At 39.5% G+C, this 24788-nt stretch overlaps 1 protein-coding gene across 9 annotated transcripts; it reads right to left on the reverse strand.

Moving 5' to 3' along the window:
* Window positions 1–639: 639 nt before the first annotated feature.
* LOC120573395 (H-2 class II histocompatibility antigen, I-E beta chain-like) lies at window positions 640–24522 on the reverse strand. 9 transcript variants are annotated; one of them, XR_005641707.1, is made up of 8 exons: window positions 24422–24522; window positions 17594–17866; window positions 16363–16576; window positions 16202–16269; window positions 15680–15953; window positions 14997–15188; window positions 14843–14893; window positions 14535–14791 (listed from the first exon to the last, which is right to left on the reverse strand). XR_005641707.1 is itself a non-coding variant. In XM_039823111.1 (6 exons), the coding sequence occupies exons 1-6, from the start codon at window positions 24474–24476 to the stop codon at window positions 15163–15165; spliced, it is 750 nt and encodes a 249-aa protein (XP_039679045.1). In that variant the 5' UTR covers window positions 24477–24521; the 3' UTR covers window positions 15121–15162. The 9 variants fall into 9 exon arrangements, 5 of the variants coding, with proteins under 5 accessions (XP_039679043.1, XP_039679044.1, XP_039679042.1 ...); XR_005641706.1 differs by having other exon boundaries at window positions 14843–14944; XR_005641705.1 differs by having other exon boundaries at window positions 14535–14893.
* Between the last annotated feature and the right edge of the window lie 266 nt (window positions 24523–24788).

Consider the following 24788-nt stretch of genomic DNA (forward strand, 5'->3'; position numbering starts at 1 on the left):
ATGAAATGTGGGGACAGCTGCAGATGACCGTACAAAACGTGAAAACATGGAGCAGGAAAGTTATCTAATGATTTCCAATAATCTACACTGTTAGTGTGATGCAGGAAATGTTTATAATGTTCATGTTTGTATATGAGACTGTTGATGATCAATCTGTGCTGAAACATCTGCATGTTGGATAATCCTAGAAATAAACGGTTATATTTTTATATAGGAATAAACGGTTTTATTTTATATATAGGAAATTTTTTTTTATTTTTTTTTTTAAAAAAATTTTTTTTTTTTTAATTTTTTTTTTTTTTTAAAATTTTTTTTTTTTTTTTAGGTAAAATTTTTTTTTTTTATATAGCAATAAACTGTTAGTTAAACTGCTGTATTTATATATAGGAATAAACGTCTGTACTTATATATAGGAATAAACAGTTTTATTTTTATATAGGAATAAACTGTTTTATTTTTATATAGGAATAAACTGCTGTATTTTTATATAGGAATAAACGGTTTTATTTTTATATAGGAATAAACTGCTGTACTTATATATAGGAATAAACTGTTTTATTTTTATATAGGAATAAACTCTTTTATTTTTATATAGGAATAAACTGTTTTTACTATCAATAAAATAATAAACTGTTCTAATATGAAATGAAAAGTTGAAATCTATCTATCTATCTATCTATCTATCTATCTATCTATCTAAGTCAGCGTCCTCAAGAAGAAGAGAAGGCTCCTGATGGGTTTTAAGAACACTTCTTTGTAAGTTTGTTAAGTTTAGTTACTCATTTGTTGTCTTTTTCTGCACTTCCTGTTTTATTTTGTACTCACCTTTCCCTCTTGTTTCAGATCCTGACTTCCCCCCCCTATAAATAAAGCACTTTAAATGGTTTCTACAACTAACATGACATCGTGTAAACATCCACGTGGCGTGTTATCTGGAAGCATTTGGAGCTATCAGCGTGTATGTCTACGCTGTATACAGTGGACCCCGGTCTCCTGGGTGAAGGTCCTGAGTTGTTTGACCCATCCACCAACCTCCCTACGTGGATTTTGGAGGAGTGCAGGTGTTCGGGATAACTCATCAAGGCAGAAGGAGACTGAGGAGGGGGGGGAACACATGGAGGAAGCCTGGGGGGCTCTGCTAAGAAGGACGGTAAAGTTGTGGACTGAAAAGCTGGACCCTGAGTTTTGGACTTTAGAGTTCTGAATATATCTGGAGGACTGTGGTGAAGGACCAACCTGGCTGAGTTTAGGTTCATGTTTTCTGACCTTTGGTTTGGTGAGGGACTTGAACAGTGGATGGTAGACAAGAAAAGCTCCAGGATTCTGGGGATCCCGAGGCCTTCCCAGGCCAGGTTGGAGATGTAACCCCAATCAATAGGTTTGATGTAGAGATGGAAACGGTCCAGTGGAGGTGAGTCCAGCAGGAATGGTCCAGTGGAGGGGGGTCCAGCAGGAATGGTCCAGTGGAGGTGAGTCCAGCAGGAATGGTCCAGTGGAGGGGGGGTCCAGCAGGAATGGTCCAGTGGAGGGGGGTCCAGTAGGAATGGTCCAGTGGAGGGGGGTCCAGCAGGAATGGTCCAGTGGAGGGGGTCCAGCAGGAATGGTCCAGTGGAGGGGGGGTCCAGCAGAAATGGTCCAGTGGAGGGGGGTCCAGCAGGAATGGTCCAGTGGAGGGGGGTCCAGCAGGAATGGTCCAGTGGAGGGGGGTCCAGCAGGAATGGTCCAGGAGGTTCCTTTCTTGACTGCCATGCAGGGCTGGATGGAGAGCTGACAGTCAAGGGACACCTTTCAAAACAATAAATGACCCCCCAGCCTCCTGGGGAGAAGATGAACTGGATCAGCACTGTTTGGGAGAATGGGATCTCCCTTACAGGAAGGTGGAGATGGAGCTGATGGGGGGGGTCACTAGGGTCCAGAGAGAAGAGGACATTAGTGGAAGTGACAAACATTCAAAGTTCACTTCAGTCCAACCAACACCAGATCTCTGTCATTCCATCCACTCAGACTGAAACTAGAGAACTCCCTGTTCTTTAGGAAGTTTCTGTCTGGATGGAGTAGATCCAGATCCCTGGGCCCCAGAGGACCTGGGACTGGCTCATGTTGAAACTAAGAGAAATGAGCATACATGAAGAAGAGAAATGATCTGTGTGTTAGTTTTCTTTGATCCTGTCACTGCTGTCCAGTCGATACCCTGTCTAACATCTGGCGCTGTGTGGCCAACTTTCCATTACAGCTTTCAGAATTCAAACAATGCTCGGCTGGAAGTTTTCCTTCTTTGATTTTATTTTACTGCTGATTGGTCAGTTTCTCAAGATTATTAAAATAACTGGCGGTGCCTCCAATATGAATTAGGTACTGTAAGTTTTGTCTCAACCTTGATTACTCAGAATGAAAACCTCATGTACAAAATCTAAGAACCAAAAATGATACTGGCTTTAAATACTATAAAGCCAGATATCGGAATTTATTTAAAGTACAAAACTAATAAAAACACATATATGGTGTATTAGGAACATAAACACAAGTGAGGCCAGTAGAAACAACTCCCTATTTTTTATGAACCCAAAATAATATGTTGCCTCAATATAGCTTTCAGAGTATACTAGAAATTGTTACCTCTGCTTAGGTTTCAATAAAATAATACCAGAAATCCTTTTAACATGTAAACCTGAATAGTTCTGTGGAACCCCACTCACTTATTCATACTCCATCACAATACAGACCAAAAACCCTCACCCATTCATACTCAGCAATCACAATACAGACCAAAAACCCTCACCCATTCATACTCCATCACAATACAGACCAAAAACCCTCACCCATTCATACTCAGCAATCACAATACAGACCAAAAACCCTCACCCATTCATACTCAATCACAATACAGACCAAAAACCCTCACCCATTCATACTCAATCACAATACAGACCAAAAACCCTCACCCATTCATACTCAATCACAATACAAACCAAAAACCCTCACCCATTCATACTCAGCAATCACAATACAGACCAAAAACCTGTTGGAGACCTGAAGAGAAGCTTGTTTACACAACCAATCAAATTAAATACACGTGGAATATACTCAGAACTCACCAATCCCAGCCAAGGGGGTCTAGGAATAAGGAGAACTTGGTGATGGCAGCAGGCAGAGCACCGGAGGAACCACAGCAGGATGAAGACCAGCAGGGACAGTCTTCATCACACCAGCAGGATGAAGACCAGCAGAACAGAAACCAGCAGGGACAGTCTTCATCACACCAGCAGGATGAAGACCAGCAGAACAGAAACCAGCAGGGACAGTCTTCATCACACCAGCAGGATGAAGACCAGCATGGACAGTCTTCATCACACCAGCAGGATGAAGACCAGCATGGACAGGGACTGACGGGGGATCCTCCCACACCGTGCAGCGGTCTCTAAAGGAGACTTTTAGGGTCAATAACGACTACAGTGGCACCTGATCAAACGTCCTTTTTTACCAGATGGGAGAATGTGTTGGAACGCCACAAAGCTTCTTCATCATTTTATTTTGGTGCTGTCACCAGAGGTGGAAAGTAACTAAATACATTTACTCACGTTACTGCATCGAGTAGTTTTGTTGTGTATTTTGTATTTTTCAAGTAGTTTTTCAAATCGGTATTTTAAAATGTACTTGATTACATTTTGAGTGAAGGATTTATTTCACTACATTACAAATCCCATCAGTTACCAAGTAAAAAAACAACAACCGAAAGGAAGAAAACAATCACGCCCGGAATGACTACACCAGACCATAGACTGTAATGCACCCTGAATGCACCAGACCATAGACTGTAATGAACCCTGAATGCACCAGACCATAGACTGTAATGCACCCTGAATACACCAGACCATAGACTGTAATGCACCCTGACTGCACCAGACCATAGACTGTAATGCACCCTGACTGCACCAGACCATAGACTGTAATGCACCCTGACTGCACCAGACCATAGACTGTAATACACCAGACCAGAGACTGTAATGCACCCTGACTGCACCAGACCATAGACTGTAATACACCAGACCATAGACTGTAATGCACCCTGACTGCACCAGACCATAGACTGTAATGCACCCTGACTGCACCAGACCATAGACTGTAATACACCCTGACTGCACCAGACCATAGACTGTAATGCACCCTGAATGCACCAGACCATAGACTGTAATGCACCCTGAATGCACCAGACCATAGACTGTAATGCACCCTGAATGCACCAGACCATAGACTGTAATGCACCCTGAATGCACCAGACCATAGACTGTAACGCACCCTGAATGCACCAGACCATAGACTGTAATGCACCCTGAATGCACCAGACCATAGACTGTAATGAACCCTGAATGCACCAGACCATAGACTGTAATGCACCCTGAATACACCAGACCATAGACTGTAATACACCCTGAATGCACCAGACCATAGACTGTAATGAACCCTGAATGCACCAGACCATAGACTGTAATGAACCCTGAATGCACCAGACCAGAGACTGTAACGCACCCTGACTGCACCAGACCATAAACTGTAATGCACCCTGAATGCACCAGACCATAGACTGTAATGCACCCTGAATGCACCAGACCATTGACTGTAATGCACCCTGAATGCACCAGACCATAGACTGTAATGCACCCTGAATGCACCAGACCATAGACTGTAATGCACCCTAATGCACCAGACCATAGACTGTAATGCACCAGACCATAGACTGTAATGCACCCTGAATGCACCAGACCATAGACTGTAATGCACCCTGAATGCACCAGCATTCTTTATTTTGCGCGAACGTATGCAGCTTCTTCGTCTCTGGTTGCATGTCGCAATTAAAAAGAAGTAGAAGAAGAACTGCAACGTGTGGCGCGGACCTGGATGTGTCGGCGAGCGGCAACTGAGTGGGAGACGTTAGCATGGACATAAATCAGCTGTTATCCCTCAAAAATGACTTGACTGATGCAGAGTTAATGCATCCAGGGACGCAGCAGTCAGGACCAGCTTTGGGACAAACTACTAGATCACCCAGACAGGAAGCCATTTTCTGAAGGGGATTATTAAAGAGGGTTTGGAGGACTCTGCTGCGCTAATACGCCCAGAGAAAAAAAGAGACGTTGGAGAATGTGCCGCCTGACATCAAATTAATATTGAGCAGAACTAAGTTCAGCCTATTGGCCCGGCCCTCCACAACTGGCCCTGATTCTCATGTGGCCCCTCGGGGAAATGAATGGCCCACTCCTGCCAGGACAAGGTATGTAGGAGACTGGCTACATTAATTCACATACTACATCTAATTAGATCATATGGGCCACTTAGGGGTGTAGAAGCTGCTAGTCTGAGTTGTGAACATTATGGTCTGTTTATATTAATATAATTAACAGTCTATGGGTCTAACACATTTATGGAGTCAAAACATGTGATTCGGCCTTGATTTGCGTTATAACTGTTATTAATGTTTGTGAAGAAAAGAAGGATGGCCCTCAGAACTTTTTTTTTTTTTTTTACATGTGTATACATTTGGATAGATTTTTCTTTAATTAAAATGAAATAGTTTTGGATTTATTGTTGTTCAAATTTGTTTATAAGGATAAACCCCTTGAGATGTATCATCTCATTTTATGACCCCCTCCCCCATTTTAAAGTTTTTTTTTTTTAATGTAACTAAGTAACTTCTACTTAAAGTACATTTTAAATTAACTACTTATTACTTTTACTTGAGTAATTTTTCAGATAGGTATTTTTACTTGTACTTGAGTAATATTTAATCAAAGTATTGGTACTTTTACTTGAGTACAATATTTTAGTACTTTTTCCACCTCTGGCTGTCACTTGTCATCTTCAAGTTTGGGAGTGAGAATAAAAAAACATGAATAATAATAACAGGCTACATTGTTTTACAGATATGCTTACAGTGTGTATTGAAGTCACTTACTTCTTTTTCTAGTTTTTGTCCAGTCATGTTTGTTTGAACATTAATTGTAGAAATATATTTAGAATTAGAGATAGCTTGTAGAGATTGGTGCATATGGTTGTAAAACATATTCTCGCATTATGAATAAGGGTTTGAAATTAAGCCTAGTCCTTAGGGTAAATTGCCCGAGGATTAATTCCCTCTTCTCACTTTTAAGGCAAAATAGACTAAATAATAAAACATGTTATTAATATAGTGCTTTACAGGCTACTCAAAGACATTTTAGTGTAAAACCAGCACATTTAGCACATAAAACAGATACAGCAATAAAACCAACACATAAAACAAGCATATTAAAGCTATTAAAACAGAATGTACAACTTTGTAAAAACGTGGAGTGACTAGAAGTAAATCTTTTTAAATCCATACACATTCAGTCGGTCTGCTATTGTCTGTCGGGCTTTATCTCTCTGTCTGCTAACAACAGCCGGAGCTCCCTTTTTGCATATTATACAGTATATATCATATATTATACAGTATATATCATATATTATACAGTATATATCATATATTATACAGTATATATAAAATATTACACAGTATATATCATATATTATACAGTATATATCATATATTATATAGTATATATAATATATGATACAGTATATATCATATATTATAATATATATATATATATATATATATATATATATATATATATATATATATATAATATATTATACAGTATATATATCATATATTATATAGTATATATAATATATTATACAGTATATATCATATATTATACAGTATATATAATATATTATATAGTATATATAATATATGATACAGTATATATCATATATTATACAGTATATATATATAATATATATTATACAGTATATATATCATATATTATATAGTATATATAATATATTATACAGTATGTATATCATATATTATATAGTATATATAATATATGATACAGTATATATCATATATTATACAGTATATATAATATATTATACAGTATATATCATATATTATACAGTATATATCATATATTATACAGTATATATAATATATTCTATGTTTCACCTCCTCAGTAATTTTCCATTAGAAGCTGCTGCTCAGCAGGTCAAAGACATGCTGCACACCGTCTGATCCCGGCTCGGCTAACGTGCAACCGATTAATCGGTGATGAGCGGACCACACTAAGTCAAGCTGAGCTTTATCACTTCTCCTGGATCTCTTTATTCTACTCTAGGGAAACAGGCTCCAGCAGGATGAAGAAGAAGAAGATGAAGAAGAGGTCCAGAGGATCCTCTCACTAATGTCCCTGTCTCCTGAATCTAATCCATTCACTGAGCCAGCAGCTCCAGCCACTAGTTCACGGCCAATTATCACCAGCTGGTCTCAATTAGTTCACATGCTAAGCTAACAGGAGGCTACCAAAACAATGCTAATGGCAATTAACGGCTATTCCCAGTTAGCGACCCAATAGATACTCCAACCGTTAATGACAGCATATAAAACCCCCCCCCCAAGCCCATGTATATGTACCTCTTGTAGACTCCAACAGACCAAAGCCAGCAGCAGTGGTTGTGAGCCTCAGTAATGGAGAACAAAGTCCTTCTCCGACCTCCTAAACCGGACCAAGTCCTTCACTCAGCGGGACTGGTCTCTCTCAACGGGAAGCTCTCTGCAGGTGACAGCTAAGCCCCGCCCCTCTACCTGGGATTGTAATTCCATTGGCTGATAGGTCATGACCTTCCAACAGAAGTAAAGAAAGACGGTGATTGACATATGAGGCTGCTATCAGGTGAAGCTGTGTGTCAGCTGACCCTTCCACGTGCTGAGTCATGTACACTTCACTCAAACTACACTCAACTGCATCAACTTTTAAAAACTCTAAATATAACTCTTACCTTTAAAACCTTTTATTCATGGTAACCATTTTAACATATGGCATTCACTTATATTTTCTTCACCATATTTATATATTTGTATTGCATTTCAATAATTTCAATAAATATCTAAATGAAATGTAGCCAGGGCTACATTTTATTTAGAACACTTCTTTACTTTGCAGTCTGTATGCACAAACACTTTGATGGTAATATACATATTGTGTAATATACATATTGTGAACACAAAAACCACACTAGAGCAAGTCAAACCAGTTAACTAACTCTGTAGAAAGGTCACACAGACTAGGAGAAATGTCTCTACTCCTTACATATATGACTGATCATAGACCAACTCTGTAGAAAGGTTTTTCATAAATAATTGTTACTTCAAAGAATTAAAGCTGGCATTAAAAAAAAGTCAATGAGAGCAAGCTTCAAATCCTCCAAATCTTCTTCTGCTCTCAAAAGTTTCATAATTTCACCTACAGACACCAAACAAACTTAACAATTTTCACGAGAAATTCAGGTATTAGGCCACTGGTTTTCAGTTTGATATCTTTTACAGTTTGTGTGAAAAAGCATTTTAAGTTAAGTTGTTGATCTACTGTCAAACGTTTGCTCTGGTAAGAAACAACTTAGCCTAGTAGTTCCTGTATTCTCTGATGTGTGTTTGTGGTCATAACCTTTGTCACTTGGATTATTACGTTTTGGGATGAATGGCTCTTTTCACACTGAAGTGGACAGAAATGGAGCGTTTATTTGTGACATTGCTGGCGATGGTCTGCCAGCGTGTTTGTGAGGTTGACTCAGATATTAGGAGGGAGCTGCTACAGGCCGCACGGACTGGGACAATGTCAAAGCTACCGGGCTCCTCGGACTCTCAGGACGGCGGCGAGCGGTCAGTAACAGAAAACCACAACGATGTCTGCTGTGGGTTAGGGTTAGGAAGGGGAAAACAACTTGGGTTGGCTTGAGAGAAACATCCAAGAAACAGCAGCTGTGATGTGATTTAAAACAAGAAGGTAAGGTCCTGAAAGATCTTTTGTTGGAAGACGACCAGGACAAATACCATCCAAAAGGATTGTGGCTGCACATTGGTGAAGAAGCAGGCTGACAACAAGCGACGAAAAGATGATGGTGATTCAAAAGACAAAGTAAAAGAAGTTGTTCTAATTCAAGAGGACAGTTGCTGATGACGACGACGACTTACGACAGACGTACAGAACAAGTTGAGTCGCAAAGAGACGTGTGAAACTACAGGCCGTGGCGAAGATGCTCCTGAAACCTACAGGATCGGTGGAGGAAAAGATAAAGCTCAACCGGAGATAATGGCGTGTTGATAATGGACTTTGTGGGACTTTGTCTCTTATGCGATCTGGTATCTTTTTGGTCCTGTGTGTTTCCATCAGGGTTGTTTTGGGTCTCTGTGGTCATTTGGCATCTCTTTGTAGTTTGTTTGTCTCTTTGTGGTAGTTTTGCGTCTCTTTTTCATATCATTTTGGACCGTTATTCTCACCATATATGTGTCTGTGTGATTCTGTTCCTGTAGTTTAGCCTATTTGGGTTAGGGTTTACAGTACTTTCAAAATAAGAGCAGAATAAGCATAGGTTAGGAGTTAGGACTAGCCTGGGACAACTCTGTTGTTCTGACTGACTGTCAGTAAACTAACAACCTGTTTACTGTTTAAACCATCAGAGTTTAAATCTGACTGAAACTTACCGTCAGCTGAGACACAGAGGAGACCGGAGAGGACCAGGACCACCATCATCTTCATCATCTTCATCATCTTGTCCAGGTAGAGCCAGGCTGCTGCTGCTCACATGAACTGTTATACACAGACATGATGACAGATCAGTGAGCAATACTATTTATAAAGTCTCTTTTATGGGTACATTTAAAACGTTTTTCTAATATGAAGTCTTTAAATCAGATGTTGCTGTCGAGCTGAAAAACTTCCTATAGTTTGACTAGATGACGTTTTATATAAAGTAATATACAAGGTGTTGTTCAGTAGTAGAAAGTCCTTTAATAATAACCAGATGTTCTTTAGTTAATTGTACATGGAGAACATAACTCTGACCAACAGTTTAACCAGACTGAGAACTGAAAGGCAGAAAGAGACAAAGATCTCTCTGATCAACAGCTGAATAAGAAGAGAAGAAATCAGCTGTTATTGGTCAAAAATCACAATGTGTTCACATTTAAACAGGAACAGCTTCCTGTTTCTATAGAGATACAACCCAGACCTGATAACACTCTGGGATCAGGTCTGTTCAGGGCTCCACAGAGCCAGACTTTCACTCACTAACAATAGATGTGTGTCAACTGTAAAATGTATTTAGCAGCTTGTGTGTGAATAACTTAACGTTAGGACCACGCTTGGTATAGATGCTGAACATGCGTTTACAGTTCATTATTAACATTTTGACTTCATTAACGTTGATATTTCAAGGCACAACTAAAGACAAAAGCAAGGCTGTATATGTGTAATTTTTAACATATGAATATGGTCATACAGATTTTATATTTTATCATAATTTTTTTTTTATGTTTCTCTGCTGCCTTTTAGAAAAAAAGACATTAAATTATAAGTTTTATGTGTTTGTTTCTGTCATTTTCTGTAAGACATTGCAACATATCTCATAATAATAACACAGAAAAAGAAACAGAAAAAACTTTGAATGTGTCCCCAAGTGCAGTCGCAAAAACCATCAAGCGCTACAACGAAACTGGCTCACATGAGGACCGCCCCAGGAAAGGAAGCACAGGGGCACCTCTGCTGCTGAGGATAAGTTCATCTGAGTCACCAGCCTCAGAAATCACAATTTAACAGCAGCTCAGATTAGAGACCAGATGAATGCCACACAGAGTTCTAGCAGCAGACACATCTCTAGAACAACTGTTAAGAGGAGACTGCGCGAATCAGGCCTTCATGGTCAAGTAGCTGCTAGGAAACCACTGCTAAGCAGAGGCAATAAGCAGAAGAGATTTGTTTGGGCCAAGAAACACAAGGAATGGACATTAGACCAGTGGAAATCTGTGCTTTGGTCGGATGAGTCCAAATTTGAGATCTTTGGTTCCAACCTCTGTGTCTTTGTGCGACGCAGAAATGGTGACCGGATGGATTCTACATGCCTGGTTCCCACCGTTTTTTTCTATATGGGGTGCCAGCCAGGTCTCTCTCCTGACATCTAAGATAGTTCAAGGTTTAGGTCAGTTGTATTTTGTATGTTTAGTTTTGGATCTAGGTCAAACCACACAAGCGCGCACATATAAAAATGTACACCCTATACACATTAAACAACGAAAAGATAAACCCACTCAAAGCACTCAAAGTCCCACAAGAAAAAAGTGTATTGTCTAAGTTTCCAAAGTAGAGAAATCCACAAAAAAACAAAATCCAACAAAAAGAAATCCACCTCGGGTTTTCTTAGTACTTAGTTCATTTTTGGAGCAAAAGTAATCGTTCAGTTCCAGCACAGTCTTGTAGTCTGTAGTGATGGGACAACTGACTCTTTTACGTGAGTCGGTTCAACTGGACGGTCGTTGGTTGGCCTACTGAGTTAATAGATTCGGTCACCGGTTCGCGTGCCCTCGGCGGCGGCGGTGGGGAGGGGGTGATCGCGTTCCCCTGCCAGGAACCAAGACACCGCGGAAGACTCGAGCGGTTGTGGTTACATTCGGTCTCGACATACTATTTACACACTCATACTGACCGACACTAGACTCACGCACTGACCACGGTTACATTCAGTAACCTGGTGGGTCTCCTCCTGACAGTCTAACTACCATGTAGCAACATTCACTTCTAACATTTAACTTAACATAACTACCAAGATAACATAATGTGTATTTGTATTTGATCAATACTTTCCCCTTGGTAATGTAGCCTATGAATTTCCATGAACACAATTCTAAAATGCACGAGACATAAAGGCTTCTGCTATTGATAACTCAAACTTGCCAAGAACCTAGACACCCGTGATTACATATAGACTCATGCATTAGGCACGGTTACGGTCTCTCTCAGTAGACTGGTGCACGGTCTCCTGGTGACAGCCTACCTATCACGTAACAAACCTTAACATAACTAGCTACTAAGATAACATGACATGTATTTGTACATGATATCCATCGATAATGTAGTCTATGAATTTGTATGTACACAATCATCTAAGATGCACAAGAAATAATCTGGGATCGGTTGATAACTCAAACTTGCCGAGAACCTAGACACCCGTTTGAATATAAACTCATGCAGTACCCTCGGTTACGGTCTTTATGGTCTCGTTCAGTAGCCTGTTGAGCGGTCTCCTCGTGACAGCCTACCTACCATGTAGCAACATTCAGTTCTCTAACATTTAACTTAACATAACTATCAAAATAACATGACGTGTATTTGTATCTGATCTACTTCCCCATCGATAATGTGTGAATTGCCATGAACACAATCCTCTAAGATGCACCAGAAACAAGGTTTGGTTAATAACTCAAATTTGCCGAGAACCAAGACACCGCTTGATTACATTAGACTCGAGCGACCGGCCGGTTGCACGGTTACATTCGGTCTCGTTCAGTAGCCCTGGTGCGCGGTCTAGGTAGCTTGATCATTTCCTGATGATTCTACCACCACCACTCCAGTGGAGGCGCTAATGAGCTAGATTACTACACACACAGAGTAGCAGAAGAATACCAGCTACACACAACGGCACGAATGAAGTAAAAGAAAAAAAACAGGAGTGAGTCGGTTCATTGACGTATGGCACTCGATTCTCCCGGCTCAGTGACACGAGTCGGGTTAATTAACCGGCTCTTCGGTCAGTTCGTCAACACTAGTAGTCTGCTCGTGGTGCACAGAAATAAACAAAAATAAAAGATCCTTTCAAGGTAAAGTAAAAAGGTTTGTTGACTTACAACGTTATACCAGTCAGTCAGTAAAGTAGTCAGTGCAGTCAGTCTGTGAATCCAGTCCGGAGTTTAGCAGGAGTTTTGGGTGAAGACCGCTATCGGTGATCTGCTGAGAGGTGAAAGGGAAGTGATCCGGAGTTTTAAGGTAGGCCGTTCAGTGAGGAGCTATCAATGGCGATTTAGGCAAAAAATGTATTTAAGGGATTAAAACGACCTGAATTGTAACTGCCGCGCAACTGAGCTGTAGCTCCGCCGATCCTGTATACTGCTTCCCCTCCGTCACATTCCACTCAATCCAACTACCAGGAAGTGCTCTCCGTCTCCCCTCACACACCGGGGCAGCTTATCTCATCATCGTCTTGAAGGGGCGGTTCCACTGCACAGCTGATTGAAACTTTTCAAGTTGTCACAATACTGAACCAGCATGGCTACCACAGCATCCTGCAGCGACCTGCCATCCCATCTGGTTTGCGTTTAGTTGGACCATCATTTATTGTTCAACAGGACAATGACCCCAAACACACCTCCAGGTTGTGTAAGGGCTATTTGACCAAGAAGGAGAGTGATGGAGTGCTGCGCCAGATGACCTGGCCTCCACAGTCACTGGACCTGAACCCAATCGAGATGGTTTGGGGTGAGCTGGACCGCAGAGTGAAGGCAAAAGGGCCAACAAGTGCTAAGCATCTCTGGGAACTCCTTCAAGACTGTTGGAAAACCATTTCAGGTGACTACCTCTTGAAGCTCATCAAGAGAATGCCGAGAGTGTGCAAAGCAATAATCAGAGCAAAGGGTGGCTACTTTGAAGAAACTAGAATATAAGACATGTTTTCAGTTATTTCACACTTTTTTGTTAAGTACATAATTCCATATGTGTTCATTCATAGTTTTGATGCCTTCAGTGAGAATCTACAATGTAAATAGTCATGAAAATAAAGGAAACACATTGAATGAGAAGGTGTGTCCAAACTTTTGGCCTGTACTGTAGATTATAATAAATAAGGATATTTTAATTGTAAAAAATATATGTATAGATTATATAATGATATTTTAATTATAAAAATGGAAAGGAACAATGGGGTTGGGTTTAGGAAAAGAAGAACCGGTTGGTATTAGGAAAATAAGAACGGGTAAAGCAAACGCGAATCGCGGTTAACGAGCCCCGGTCTCTGGGGGACACGACTTGTGGGAAACGAGCCCCAGTCTCTGGAGGTCGTGAGACAGCAATGGACGGTTGGGTGAAGGAAAACAACAATGGGGAAAGCAAACGTGACTTGCGGGAAACAAGAGGTGAAAGTCCTGTGTTTTTCCCTCAGACACACATTCTTCCTCTTCAGTTGCTATTGGGCAAGTGGGCGGAGTCAAACGTTTAGCTCCACCCACGTTGAGCCACTCCTCAATCTGCGTACTGCAGTCAGGGCTTACTCCACAGCAAACTCATGAGTCAGACCAATCTGGTAGCAAAGGAGGACTAAGAGTTACATTGAAAAATATTCACCAAACAAGCCATTTTGAAATTTTGCTGTTTCTATGAATACAAAAGTTGGGTAACCCCCCCTCTGGACTAAAAACTGTTGGATGACCCTCCCCGCAACAAAGAATAAAAAGACATGACCCTCCTCTATTTTCCTCCAGTGGTCCATTCCATGAATACTGAACGGTCCCTAATTGTTTAAGAGCGAGCAGCTGTAACTAATTTAAACTGTTGGTGAATAAGTTGTTATGAGACATGTATCTTTATAGATGAAATACTTCCAGTTTAATATCCGTTCAATAAATCCACAGTGTGTCAGAGAGTTTTCTGATCAGTTTATTAGGGTTAGAAAATGTTTCACTCCAGTAAAAATATATAAATCTAACAATCACACAACCTGCCAGCCCCCAAATCATTCAAATAACTGATTATATCTGATTTAAAGACCAGAGTTATTACGTTGGTGGATATAAGTGGCTGAAAAATATTGATTTCACACAGAAAGAATCATATCACATGTAGATGAAGCAGAGTTCAGATCCAGCTGGGATATACCAGAGTCCAGACTAAACCTGGTCCAGCACTGTCAGAGTAACACCACAGTCCTGGATCAGGGTTCAGACCTGGTCCAGGACCGTCAGAGTTAACACCACAGTCCTGGATCAGGTTCAGACCTGGTCCAGGACCGTCAGAGTAACACCACAGTCCTGGATCAGGGTTCAGACCTGGTCCAGGACCGTCAGAGTTAACACCACAGTCCTATATCAGGGTTCAGACCAGCTGAGTATCAAAGATCAGTACCAGATCATCAGAGAATCAGGAGTTGAGTTGGTCCAGCAGCACCGACAGTCTGCTGAGCTGTAAACACACGAAGCAGGTTGAAGCAGCTGCTGCTTTTTAATCCATCTGACAAACAGCTACAGGACCAGAACCAGGTTCAGAATCAGCTACTGGGAACCAGAATCCTTCCTGGATAAAAGCGAAGAGACAACACATCCAGACATTAGTCCTTCAAACTGATCTGGTCTGAAACTAAACAAAATAAAAAGGTTATTTTAGAGAAGAACTTTTAGAGACAGGTTTCAGAAGGAGTAGTAAAGGTAACCAGTGTTCAGACTCTGGACCTGGTCTGGAACTCCTCTGAGTCTAGCACTATTGTGGAACTGGTCTAATGTTCTGTAAAGAGGTCTGAACTAGTCTACAGAGAACCCTGTTCTGACCTCGGGCCTTCCTCTTGTAGTAGATGGTCTAATGTTCTGTAAAGAGGTCTGAACTAGTCTAGAGAGAACCCTGTTCTGACCTCGGGCCTTCCTCTTGTAGTAGATGGTCTAATGTTCTGTAAAGAGGTCTGAACTAGTCTACAGAGAGCCCTGTTCTGACCTCGGGCCTTCCTCTTGTAGTAGATGGTCTAATGTTCTGTAAAGAGGTCTGAACTAGTCTACAGAGAACCCTGTTCTGACCTTGGGCATTCCTCTTGTAGTAGATGGTCTAATGTTCTGTAAAGAGGTCTGAACTAGTCTACAGAGAGCCCTGTTCTGACCTCGGGTCTTCCTCTTGTAGTAGATGGTCTAATGTTCTGTAAAGAGGTCTGAACTAGTCTACAGAGAACCCTGTTCTGACCTTGGGCATTCCTCTTGTAGTAGATGAATCCAGCCAGAGATAAGACCAGACCCAGGATCAGTCCTGAGGCTCCGATGGCAATCTTTTTCCTCTCAGACTCAGGCATGGACGGGTCTGAGGACAGACAGGGAGAGAGAGAGACAGGTGAGCAGACAGACAGACAGACAGAGAGAGAGTCAGACAGATAGAAGGACAGATAAGGGAGCAGACAGAGAGACAGACAGGTAGAGCGTCAGACAGGCAGAGAGTCAGACTGTTAGAGAGAAAAAGACAGGGAAAGAGACAGATGGTTAGATGGACAGACAGGTAGATAGACAGACAGGTAGAGAGTCAGACAGGTAGAGAGACAGACAGGTATTTACCCCAGTGAGTAATCAGAGGTTCTCTCAGGCTGGCGTGTTCCACCATACAGGAGATCTTCTCTCCAGACCTACTGACACAAACCAGACATCAGAGATTCTGGTTCTTACTGACAATACTGGACCTGGACCTGGACCAGGACCAGGACCTGTAGGTGACTGACCTGGGCGTGTACTCCAGGTGAGAGTGGATCTGGTAGTACCAATCACCGTCTGCCAGCTCATCAGTGGAAGTGACATCAGAGGTGACTTCCTGTCCGTCTCTGGTCCACTTGACTCTGATGTGTTTGGGGTAGAAGTCGTAGACGCTGCAGACCAACATGGCCGAATGTTTACCACCAGAGGGCTCCGTAGAGCTCAGTCGGACATACGGCTCAGCTGGAACACACAACACATGGTCATCACATTATTCATCATGTCCTCCATTACAGCTCCTTCAGCTCAGACACAGCCCTTCATACACCACAGAGGGACATGCTGTCCTCTCATTGGTGCTTTCACTTATGTCCCGCCCACTGGTTCTGATGTATGACTGACAGATTTCACAGGAGCATTCTGGGAGAATCCACCATTATAAAAACTGCCATTAACAGTACAAATTAGATGAAATCAGGACATTAAAATAAATGTTGAATATACTGAACATTATTATTTAATAATAAAAGAAAATTTTCAGTTTGGCAGTAAATAATTTTCAAACAGGAACATGACTTTTTATTATTTTAAATGTAATTAATTCAGACATCACACAATAACATTTCAATATGAGTTAATCATTATAAATCTGTAAAGTGTGAAAGTAAATCTAGAGTCTAAAATCAAACTCTAAGCTCTAATGTTTCTACAACCAGTCTCCTCTTTTGTTTAAATGTTTTCTGAGTGAAGCTGCAGAGAATCAACATTCATATCAAACTGGAACTCAACACCTCCCTAAATATAACAGTAGTCATAATAATATTACTGTTTTCAGTAGAGTTCATAATGAATAATCATTATAATCATTATAATATTAATATGTATTATCAGTAGAGTTCATAATGAATAATCATTATAATCATTATAGTATTAATATGTATTATCAGTAGCTGCAGTACCAGGGTTCAACCAGAAGGTGGTGCTTTGATTTAAACATTAAAATCATTCATAAATATTAGTTAACAGATTATAGATTTGTGTTGTTTAATGTTTATTTAAACAGTGTTTTTAAATAATATCTAATAATTAAATATTCATATAGCAAACTAATTCAGAATTAATTCACCATCTGATTTCCTGCTGAAACTTTAAATAAATGTGATTATTATAAACTATCAGTCAGATGAATCAGTAGATGAGTTGATGATGATTCAGTGAATTAATAAATCAGATGATGATGTTACAGAAACAATAACTCACCTGATTTAGGCAGAACAGCCTGGTAGTAAGCATCAATGTGTGGTTTGCAGTACGCCTCCTTCTGAGCTCTCATTCCAGTCAGTATTGAAGTGTCTTTGTTCCAGACCGCAGCCTGTTTCAAACCAATTTCATTGTATCCAACAAACTTCCCCAAACTGCTGCTGAACCTGGCGTACTCCATCTTGTTGTAATGAACAGAGTAGATGAACTCAATGTCGTTCAGATCAGACGAGTTAAAGTCACAACGGATCAGAAAATATTCCATAAATCCATCTGAAGAAAAACAAAATCCGTTTGAACCTCAGTGAATAGTCAGAGTAATGATCAGTAATCAGAGTATTGATCAGTGATTTAATTTTCATTTCATTCATTTTTATTTCGAACAAAACTACAAATACATATACACATACAGTATGTACATATATATATATATATATATATATATATATATATATATATATACATACATACATACATACACATGCATATACATATACATACAAATACATACACATATATATATATAACAATATCCATACAGTGTTTACAAATAATATTACAATTTCCAATTTCAAAAATTTGTCCGAAAAGTAGCAGGATGAAGCTGAAGCTAATGTTTGTAGTAATCTTTCCTGCCTCTCATTCACTTTAACTCATTTCTTATATATCATATATTTTGTCAACAGGATAACCAATATACACATATTTTTATATATATTACATGTTTTTAAACTTTGTTATGTTTGTACAATGTTTAAGCACCTGGGGCCTGTTGCACAAAACCAGGATAAGGGATTAAGCCGGGATATTCAGGTTATCCTGGATGAATTTAGCTTTGACTTGGTTGCACAAAAGCAGGTTGAATTAAACCCAGCCAAGACAGCCAGGCCAACAGCCAGGCCAACAGCCAGGCCAACAGCCAGGCCAACAGCCAGGCCAACAATCAGGCTAACAATCAGGCTAACAATCAGGCTAACAATCAGGCTAACAGCCAGGCTAAGATTAATCCTGGAGTCTGATGTGTTAAATCAGCTGCTGCTCTGATCCAAAATAAACATGTTTAACAGTTATTCCGTTGTCTTCTGAATGTGTTCTGCTTCATTTTATTAACATGCATTACTTGTCACTATTGCTGTCACCAGTTTGATTTAAATCCTACTACTGCAGTTGTTGAGATGGTAATGGTAAAAAGTGGGACAATACGGAGGAAATGGGCTTTTCCTCCGCTGCTGTCCCCGTGAAATGTGCCCCGTGCAACACGGGGAGGCGGGGGGAGGGCTGGGGCAGGGGGATCCTCCCACACCGTGCAGCGGACTCTAAAAGAGACTTTTAGCGTCAATAACGACGACAATGGCACCTGATCAAACATCCTTTTTTACCAAATGGGAGTGAGAATGTGTTGGAATGACACAAAGCTTCTTATCATTTTATTTTGGTGCTGTCACTTGTCATCTTGGGAGTGAGAAAAAAAACATGAATAATAACTACATTATTTTACAGACAGTATTGAAGTCACTTCTTTTTGTAGTTTTTGTCCAGTCATGCTTGTTCTGTATGAACATTAATTGTAGAAAGATATTTAGAATTAGACATAGCTTATGGAGATTTGTGCATATGGTTGTAAAACATATTGTCGCATTATGAATAAGCTTTGAAATTAAGCCTAGTCCTTATAAATTTCCCAGCAACAAGAATTCCCTCTGCTCATTTTTAAGGTAAAATAGGCTAAATAATAAAACATTTTATTTATATAGTGCTTTACAGGTTACTCAAATACACTTTAGCGTAAAATCAGCACATTTTAAAAACAGATACAGCAATAAAACCAACACATAAAACAAGCATATTAAAGCAATTAAAATGTGGAGTGACTAAGAAGATTTTTTAAAATTGGTCCACTATTGTCTGTCGGGCTTTTTTCCGTTTGATAACAGCCGTATTTCCCTTTTTGCATATTATATAGTATATATAATATATTATATAGTATATATAATATATTATATGTTTTACTTCCTCGTAAATTTCCATTAGAAGCTGCTGCTCAGTGGGTGAAACATATGCTGCACACGTCTTTTCCATTTCTGCATCAGTAAATCTGTGATCGATACCGTGGTCTATTTAAGAAATCCGTGAACGTGCACTTATCCCAGCTATCTCCTCCTGGCTGACATAGCTTCACCTCCTCATCCTGACTATCTCCACCTGGCTGACAGAGCTTCACCTCCTCATCCTGACTATCTCCACCTGGCTGACATAGCTTCACCTCCTCATCCTGACTATCTCCACCTGGCTGACAGAGCTTCACCTCCTCATCCTGACTATCTCCACCTGGCTGACATAGCTTCACCTCCTCATCCTGACTATCTCCACCTGGCTGACATAGCTTCACCTCCTCATCCTGACTATCTCCACCTGGCTGACAGAGCTTCACCTCCTCATCCTGACTATCTCCTCCTGGCTGACAGAGCTTCACCTCCTCATCCTGACTATCTCCACCTGGCTGACATAGCTTCACCTCCTCATCCTGACTATCTCCACCTGGCTGACAGAGCTTCACCTCCTCATCCTGACTATCTCCTCCTGGCTGACAGAGCTTCACCTCCTCATCCTGACTATCTACACCTGGCTGACAGAGCTTCACCTCCTCATCCTGACTATCTCCACCTGGCTGACATAGCTTCACCTACTGATCCTGGCTCGGCAAACGTGCAACTGATTAAGCCGTGATGGGTGGATCACACTAAGTCAAGCTGCGCTTTTTCATTTATCCTGGATTTCTTTATTCTACTTTTGTGCAACAGGCCCCTGGTCTAACCCATTCCACAAACTCACCCCACTCATCGTTATGCACATACTTTTTAAAGTTGTTCTTATTTTGAGTTTTTTTAAGTTTATTTGTTCTCAGGTTATACCCACCCTGTCTTTCCATAAACATTTCTCGTAAATTTCCTAGAATAAAATTATTTCTTGCTTTGAACATGGTTTGTGCCGTCTTAAATTTAACCACATCAATGAATTTCAGAATGTGTGACTTGAAGAATGAAGGTCTTGTGTTCTCCAGGTATCCAACATTATTTATGATTCTGATTACTCTCTTTTGTAATGTGCATATGACTGTAGGTTGGTTTTGTCTGTATTTCCCCAGATGTCCACACAATAACTTAGATATGGCTGTATGAGGGTATTATACAGAGCATGTAATGATTTATTGTCTAAAATATGTCTTGATTTATTTATTATTGCTATGGTCTTTGCTAGTTTTGCTTTGACATGGTTTATGCTAGGTTTCCAGTAGGGTTGTGCCGATGGACGATATCATCGTCCATCGTGATGGCTGGATAAAGTCACGATGGAGAGCCACCATCGTGATGCCACGCCCCACACTCTGTCAAACACACTAATTCTAGTTGTGGGCGCTGGACGGGATATTGACCCTTGCGTCGGGCTTTGCACTGTGCTGCACAGGGTGCAAGTCAAGATAGGGCCCCTTAAGTGGAAGATCCTTTTTTTCCCCTTATGTGCAACCTATTTGTGAAAAAGACCATCGCTTTGAGCAGACTGTTAGTGATACAGTCTCTCTCTCTCTCCCTGTCAGCAGCAGCCCTGGACTATTAACACAATTAAGCATGCGGTAGTTGAGAGAGAAAAAAGGCTTTAACATGGAAAACTATCACACTTTCCTTTCTTCCCTCATTGGACTGAGTTTACGGACACTGCTGTGCATCAATAAATAAGTCTGAGGTCCTGTAGGTACGGGACCATGTCATGCAGGATTTATGAATGTACGTTAGTAACAGTAGGCCAATTCACGAGGGTGCTATTTTATGTGTGAGCTAATATTGCGCATCTGTTCATGTGCGCTGCAAGAGTTATGTTTCTGTTTATTGAATGCGTTATTCAGTGCAAATATAACGGAGAATGTAATTTAATCTCAGTAATGATGGTGTATTAGGTTATTACTGTCACTCTGTTAAAGGCAAACGTTCCACTGTACTGTCGTCGCAGATCGCGGACATCTGATTGAGTCTAGACTTTACGGAGCCGTGAAAGTGGGTCAAATTGTAGTTACTGCCCCTACCAGCAGGCGGCAGCATAGCAATGCTATACTGTCCATTTACAGAGGGCATTGAAATGTATGTCTGATCGAACTGTTAGCCCATAGTAGTAGAAAAAAATATTTATGTAAAGAGATAAAGTAAAATAAAAAGTGCTCACCCCGCACGACGACGATATCATCGTCCATCACGATGTTTTACTGTAAACATCGTCAACTGGCAATTTAGGGGACATCGCCCAACCCGTTTCCAGCTGATTTTGTTGTCTAAAATCATACCAAGAAATAAATTTTCATATACTCTTTCAATACTTGTTATCTATTTTTAATTCTACTTGACGGTTAGTTTTATGTTTTCCAAATAACATTATTTTTTTTCTTATATTTAATTATTTACATCAAACCACTGTTTTAATTTGGCAATTTCTGGTGTGATCATCTCCAAAAGCTGCTGTAAATTATCACCAGAACAGAAAATATTTGTATCATCCGCAAATAGAATACATTTTAGTATATTCGATACTCTGCATATATCATTGATGTAAATTATGAAAAGCTTTGGTCCTAAGACCGACCCCTGTGGTACCCCACATGTTATGTTCACGTATGTTGATTTATGTTCCCCAATTTCTACAAATTGTTGCCTATTTCTTAAGTAGCTACTCACCCATTCGAATCCAACCCCTCTGGTACCATATTTCTCTAATTTATGTAATAAAATGTCATGATTTATGGTGTAAAATGCTTTCTTTAGAACTATAAATATTCCCACTACATGTTTCTTTTTACTTAAGCAATTTGTGATTTCTGTCCAGAAACCATATTGACTGTCAACTCGAAGCTTGGGTGTTTAGATAAAATTAACAAGTCTTTCTGTGAAAAGCTTTTCAAGGATTTTGGAGAACTGGGGGAGCACAGAAACAGGCCTGTAATTTGTGAAAAGGTGTCTAGCCCAGTTTTAAATACTGGTATTACTTTTGCTATTTTCATTTTGTTTGGAAATTTACCAGATTGAAAAGACAAGTTACAAATATGAGTTAGTGGTTCAGCAATTTCTTCAATAACTTGTTTTATTATAATCAAATCAATATTATTCCAATCTGTAGGACATTTGCTTTTACATTTTTTTGTGCTTATGAATGAATGCTTATTTCATTTCTTTCCACTGCTCTAAGGAAAATAAAGGTTGGATTACAATTCCACAGATAAGCATTTACCCCTTCTATTATTTCTGGATTTTTTATCTTTTCTGCTAGATCTGGTCCCACATTTACAAAAAAAAATGTAAAACCACTAACCACATCTTCTATGTTTTCTATTTTCTTGTCATTTTCAATATAACATTCTGGGTAACTTGTTTTCCCATTGTTAGTTCCATTTCTAATGATAGTATTTAGAATATTCCATAAACCTTTAATGTTATTTTTATTATCAATTAATATTTTCTTATAGTATTCTTTTTTGCATATCCTCATACTATTAGTTAATTTATTTCTATACTTTTTATATTTATTTTCTGCATCTAGGTACGATACTTGATAAGTTTTCTATAAAGTATATTTTTCTTTTTGCAGGCATTAAATAAACCCTTAGTGATCCATGGGCTATTTGTTTTACTTTGTCTGTCACTGCATTGTTTTACAGGACAATTTTTGTCATTCAGTGTTGTAAAAGTTTTTAGAAATCCATTGTATGCTTTATCAGTGTCATTTTCCTCCTATAATATTTTCCAGTTTTGTTTCAGTAACTCTTCCTTAAAAGCATGTTTTCCGCAGTTCTTACTCTTTTGTATTTGAGATGCCTAATGTCCATGGGTTTCCTATAATTACAGTGATCAGTAATGTCATTATATAATAGCCCGCTGTCTACATTGTTTTCCACATTTTCCATATATTATCTCTTAATGTAGCACAATGAGATGTGATTCTACTGGGTCTGATGATTGTTGGATATAAGCCCATACTATACTATATACTATATTTATGAAATCTTCTGTCATTTTATGCTTTTTTTGATTGAATAGGTCAATGTTATAATCTCCACATAAGAATATGATCTTTTGCAATGTTTTTGTAAAATTATTTTCCAATCACTCTTTAAATACCTTTGATCCAGGAGTTCTGTATATATACAGAACTGTATATATACTGCTCACAACAATATTTTTTGTCCTTTCCATACAAATTTCTACTGTAATACATTCCAGCAAATCATCAACAGCTGCTGTCATACTCCCCACCACCTTATAATTCAATCTTTTATTCAAGTATATTGACACACCTCCTCCACTTCTATACGCTCTGTTTTCATAATTCAGTTCGTAGCCATCAATTTAAAAGTCCACACCTTTCTCAGTTTTGATCCAGGTCTCTGATATTGCTATGATGTTGAATAGGTTCTTAAATTAGCTTAAATTATGTTTTGATGCTATGGAAGTTGGAATGTAGGCTTCTGCTGTTTAAGTGAATAATTGATATATTGTGTTCTAGTTGGAAAGTTTTATTAAATGTAATCTCTGTATAATAAATGCAACTGGTATTGATATTGCTTAGTAAATTATTTTCTGGATCAATATTATTTTCTATGTCCTATATGTTATACTCTGTGTATGAAAAGGTATCTAGTCCGGATGCCGATGAATTCTTATCAGAATGTGACATGTTTTTTTGTTTTTTTTTATTAGAGTATTGATCCTACCTGCTGTGTAGAGGCTGATGAAGTATTAACAGTATAAAGTGTGTAGTATTGATCAGTGATCAGAGTATTGATCCTACCTGCTGTGTAGAGGCTGATGAAGAGCAGGGAGACCCTGAGAAAGGATGAAGCCATGTTCCTCTGTTCTCTTAACAAACACTGACTCAGTCTCACTGAGAGCTGCTCTAAAAACCAGAGGACATGATCACATGACCTGCAGCATCCAATCCTATCCAACCATCACCTGTTACCAGGCAGACAGCTCAGACTACAGGCTGCTGATGGAGCACAAACACACTGAACTCTGGCAGGCTGGAGACTAAAGAAGTGCTGATCAAGTTTTTCATTATTGATCCGAGTCATTTAATATTAAATTTCTGATAATACAGAGTCCAATCAGATTATATCCACAGTACTGTTGAAATGCCAAGATAATTACTATACTTA

The sequence above is a fragment of the Perca fluviatilis genome, chromosome 14 (assembly GCF_010015445.1).
Source record: "Perca fluviatilis chromosome 14, GENO_Pfluv_1.0, whole genome shotgun sequence".
NCBI lineage: Eukaryota > Metazoa > Chordata > Actinopteri > Perciformes > Percidae > Perca > Perca fluviatilis.

What these genes read in the sequence shown, in the direction of transcription:
- LOC120573395 (XM_039823110.1), bottom strand. Translation starts at nt 1,949, where the DNA reads ATGTTTGTCACTTCCACTAATGTCCTCTTCTCTCTGGACCCTAGTGAC.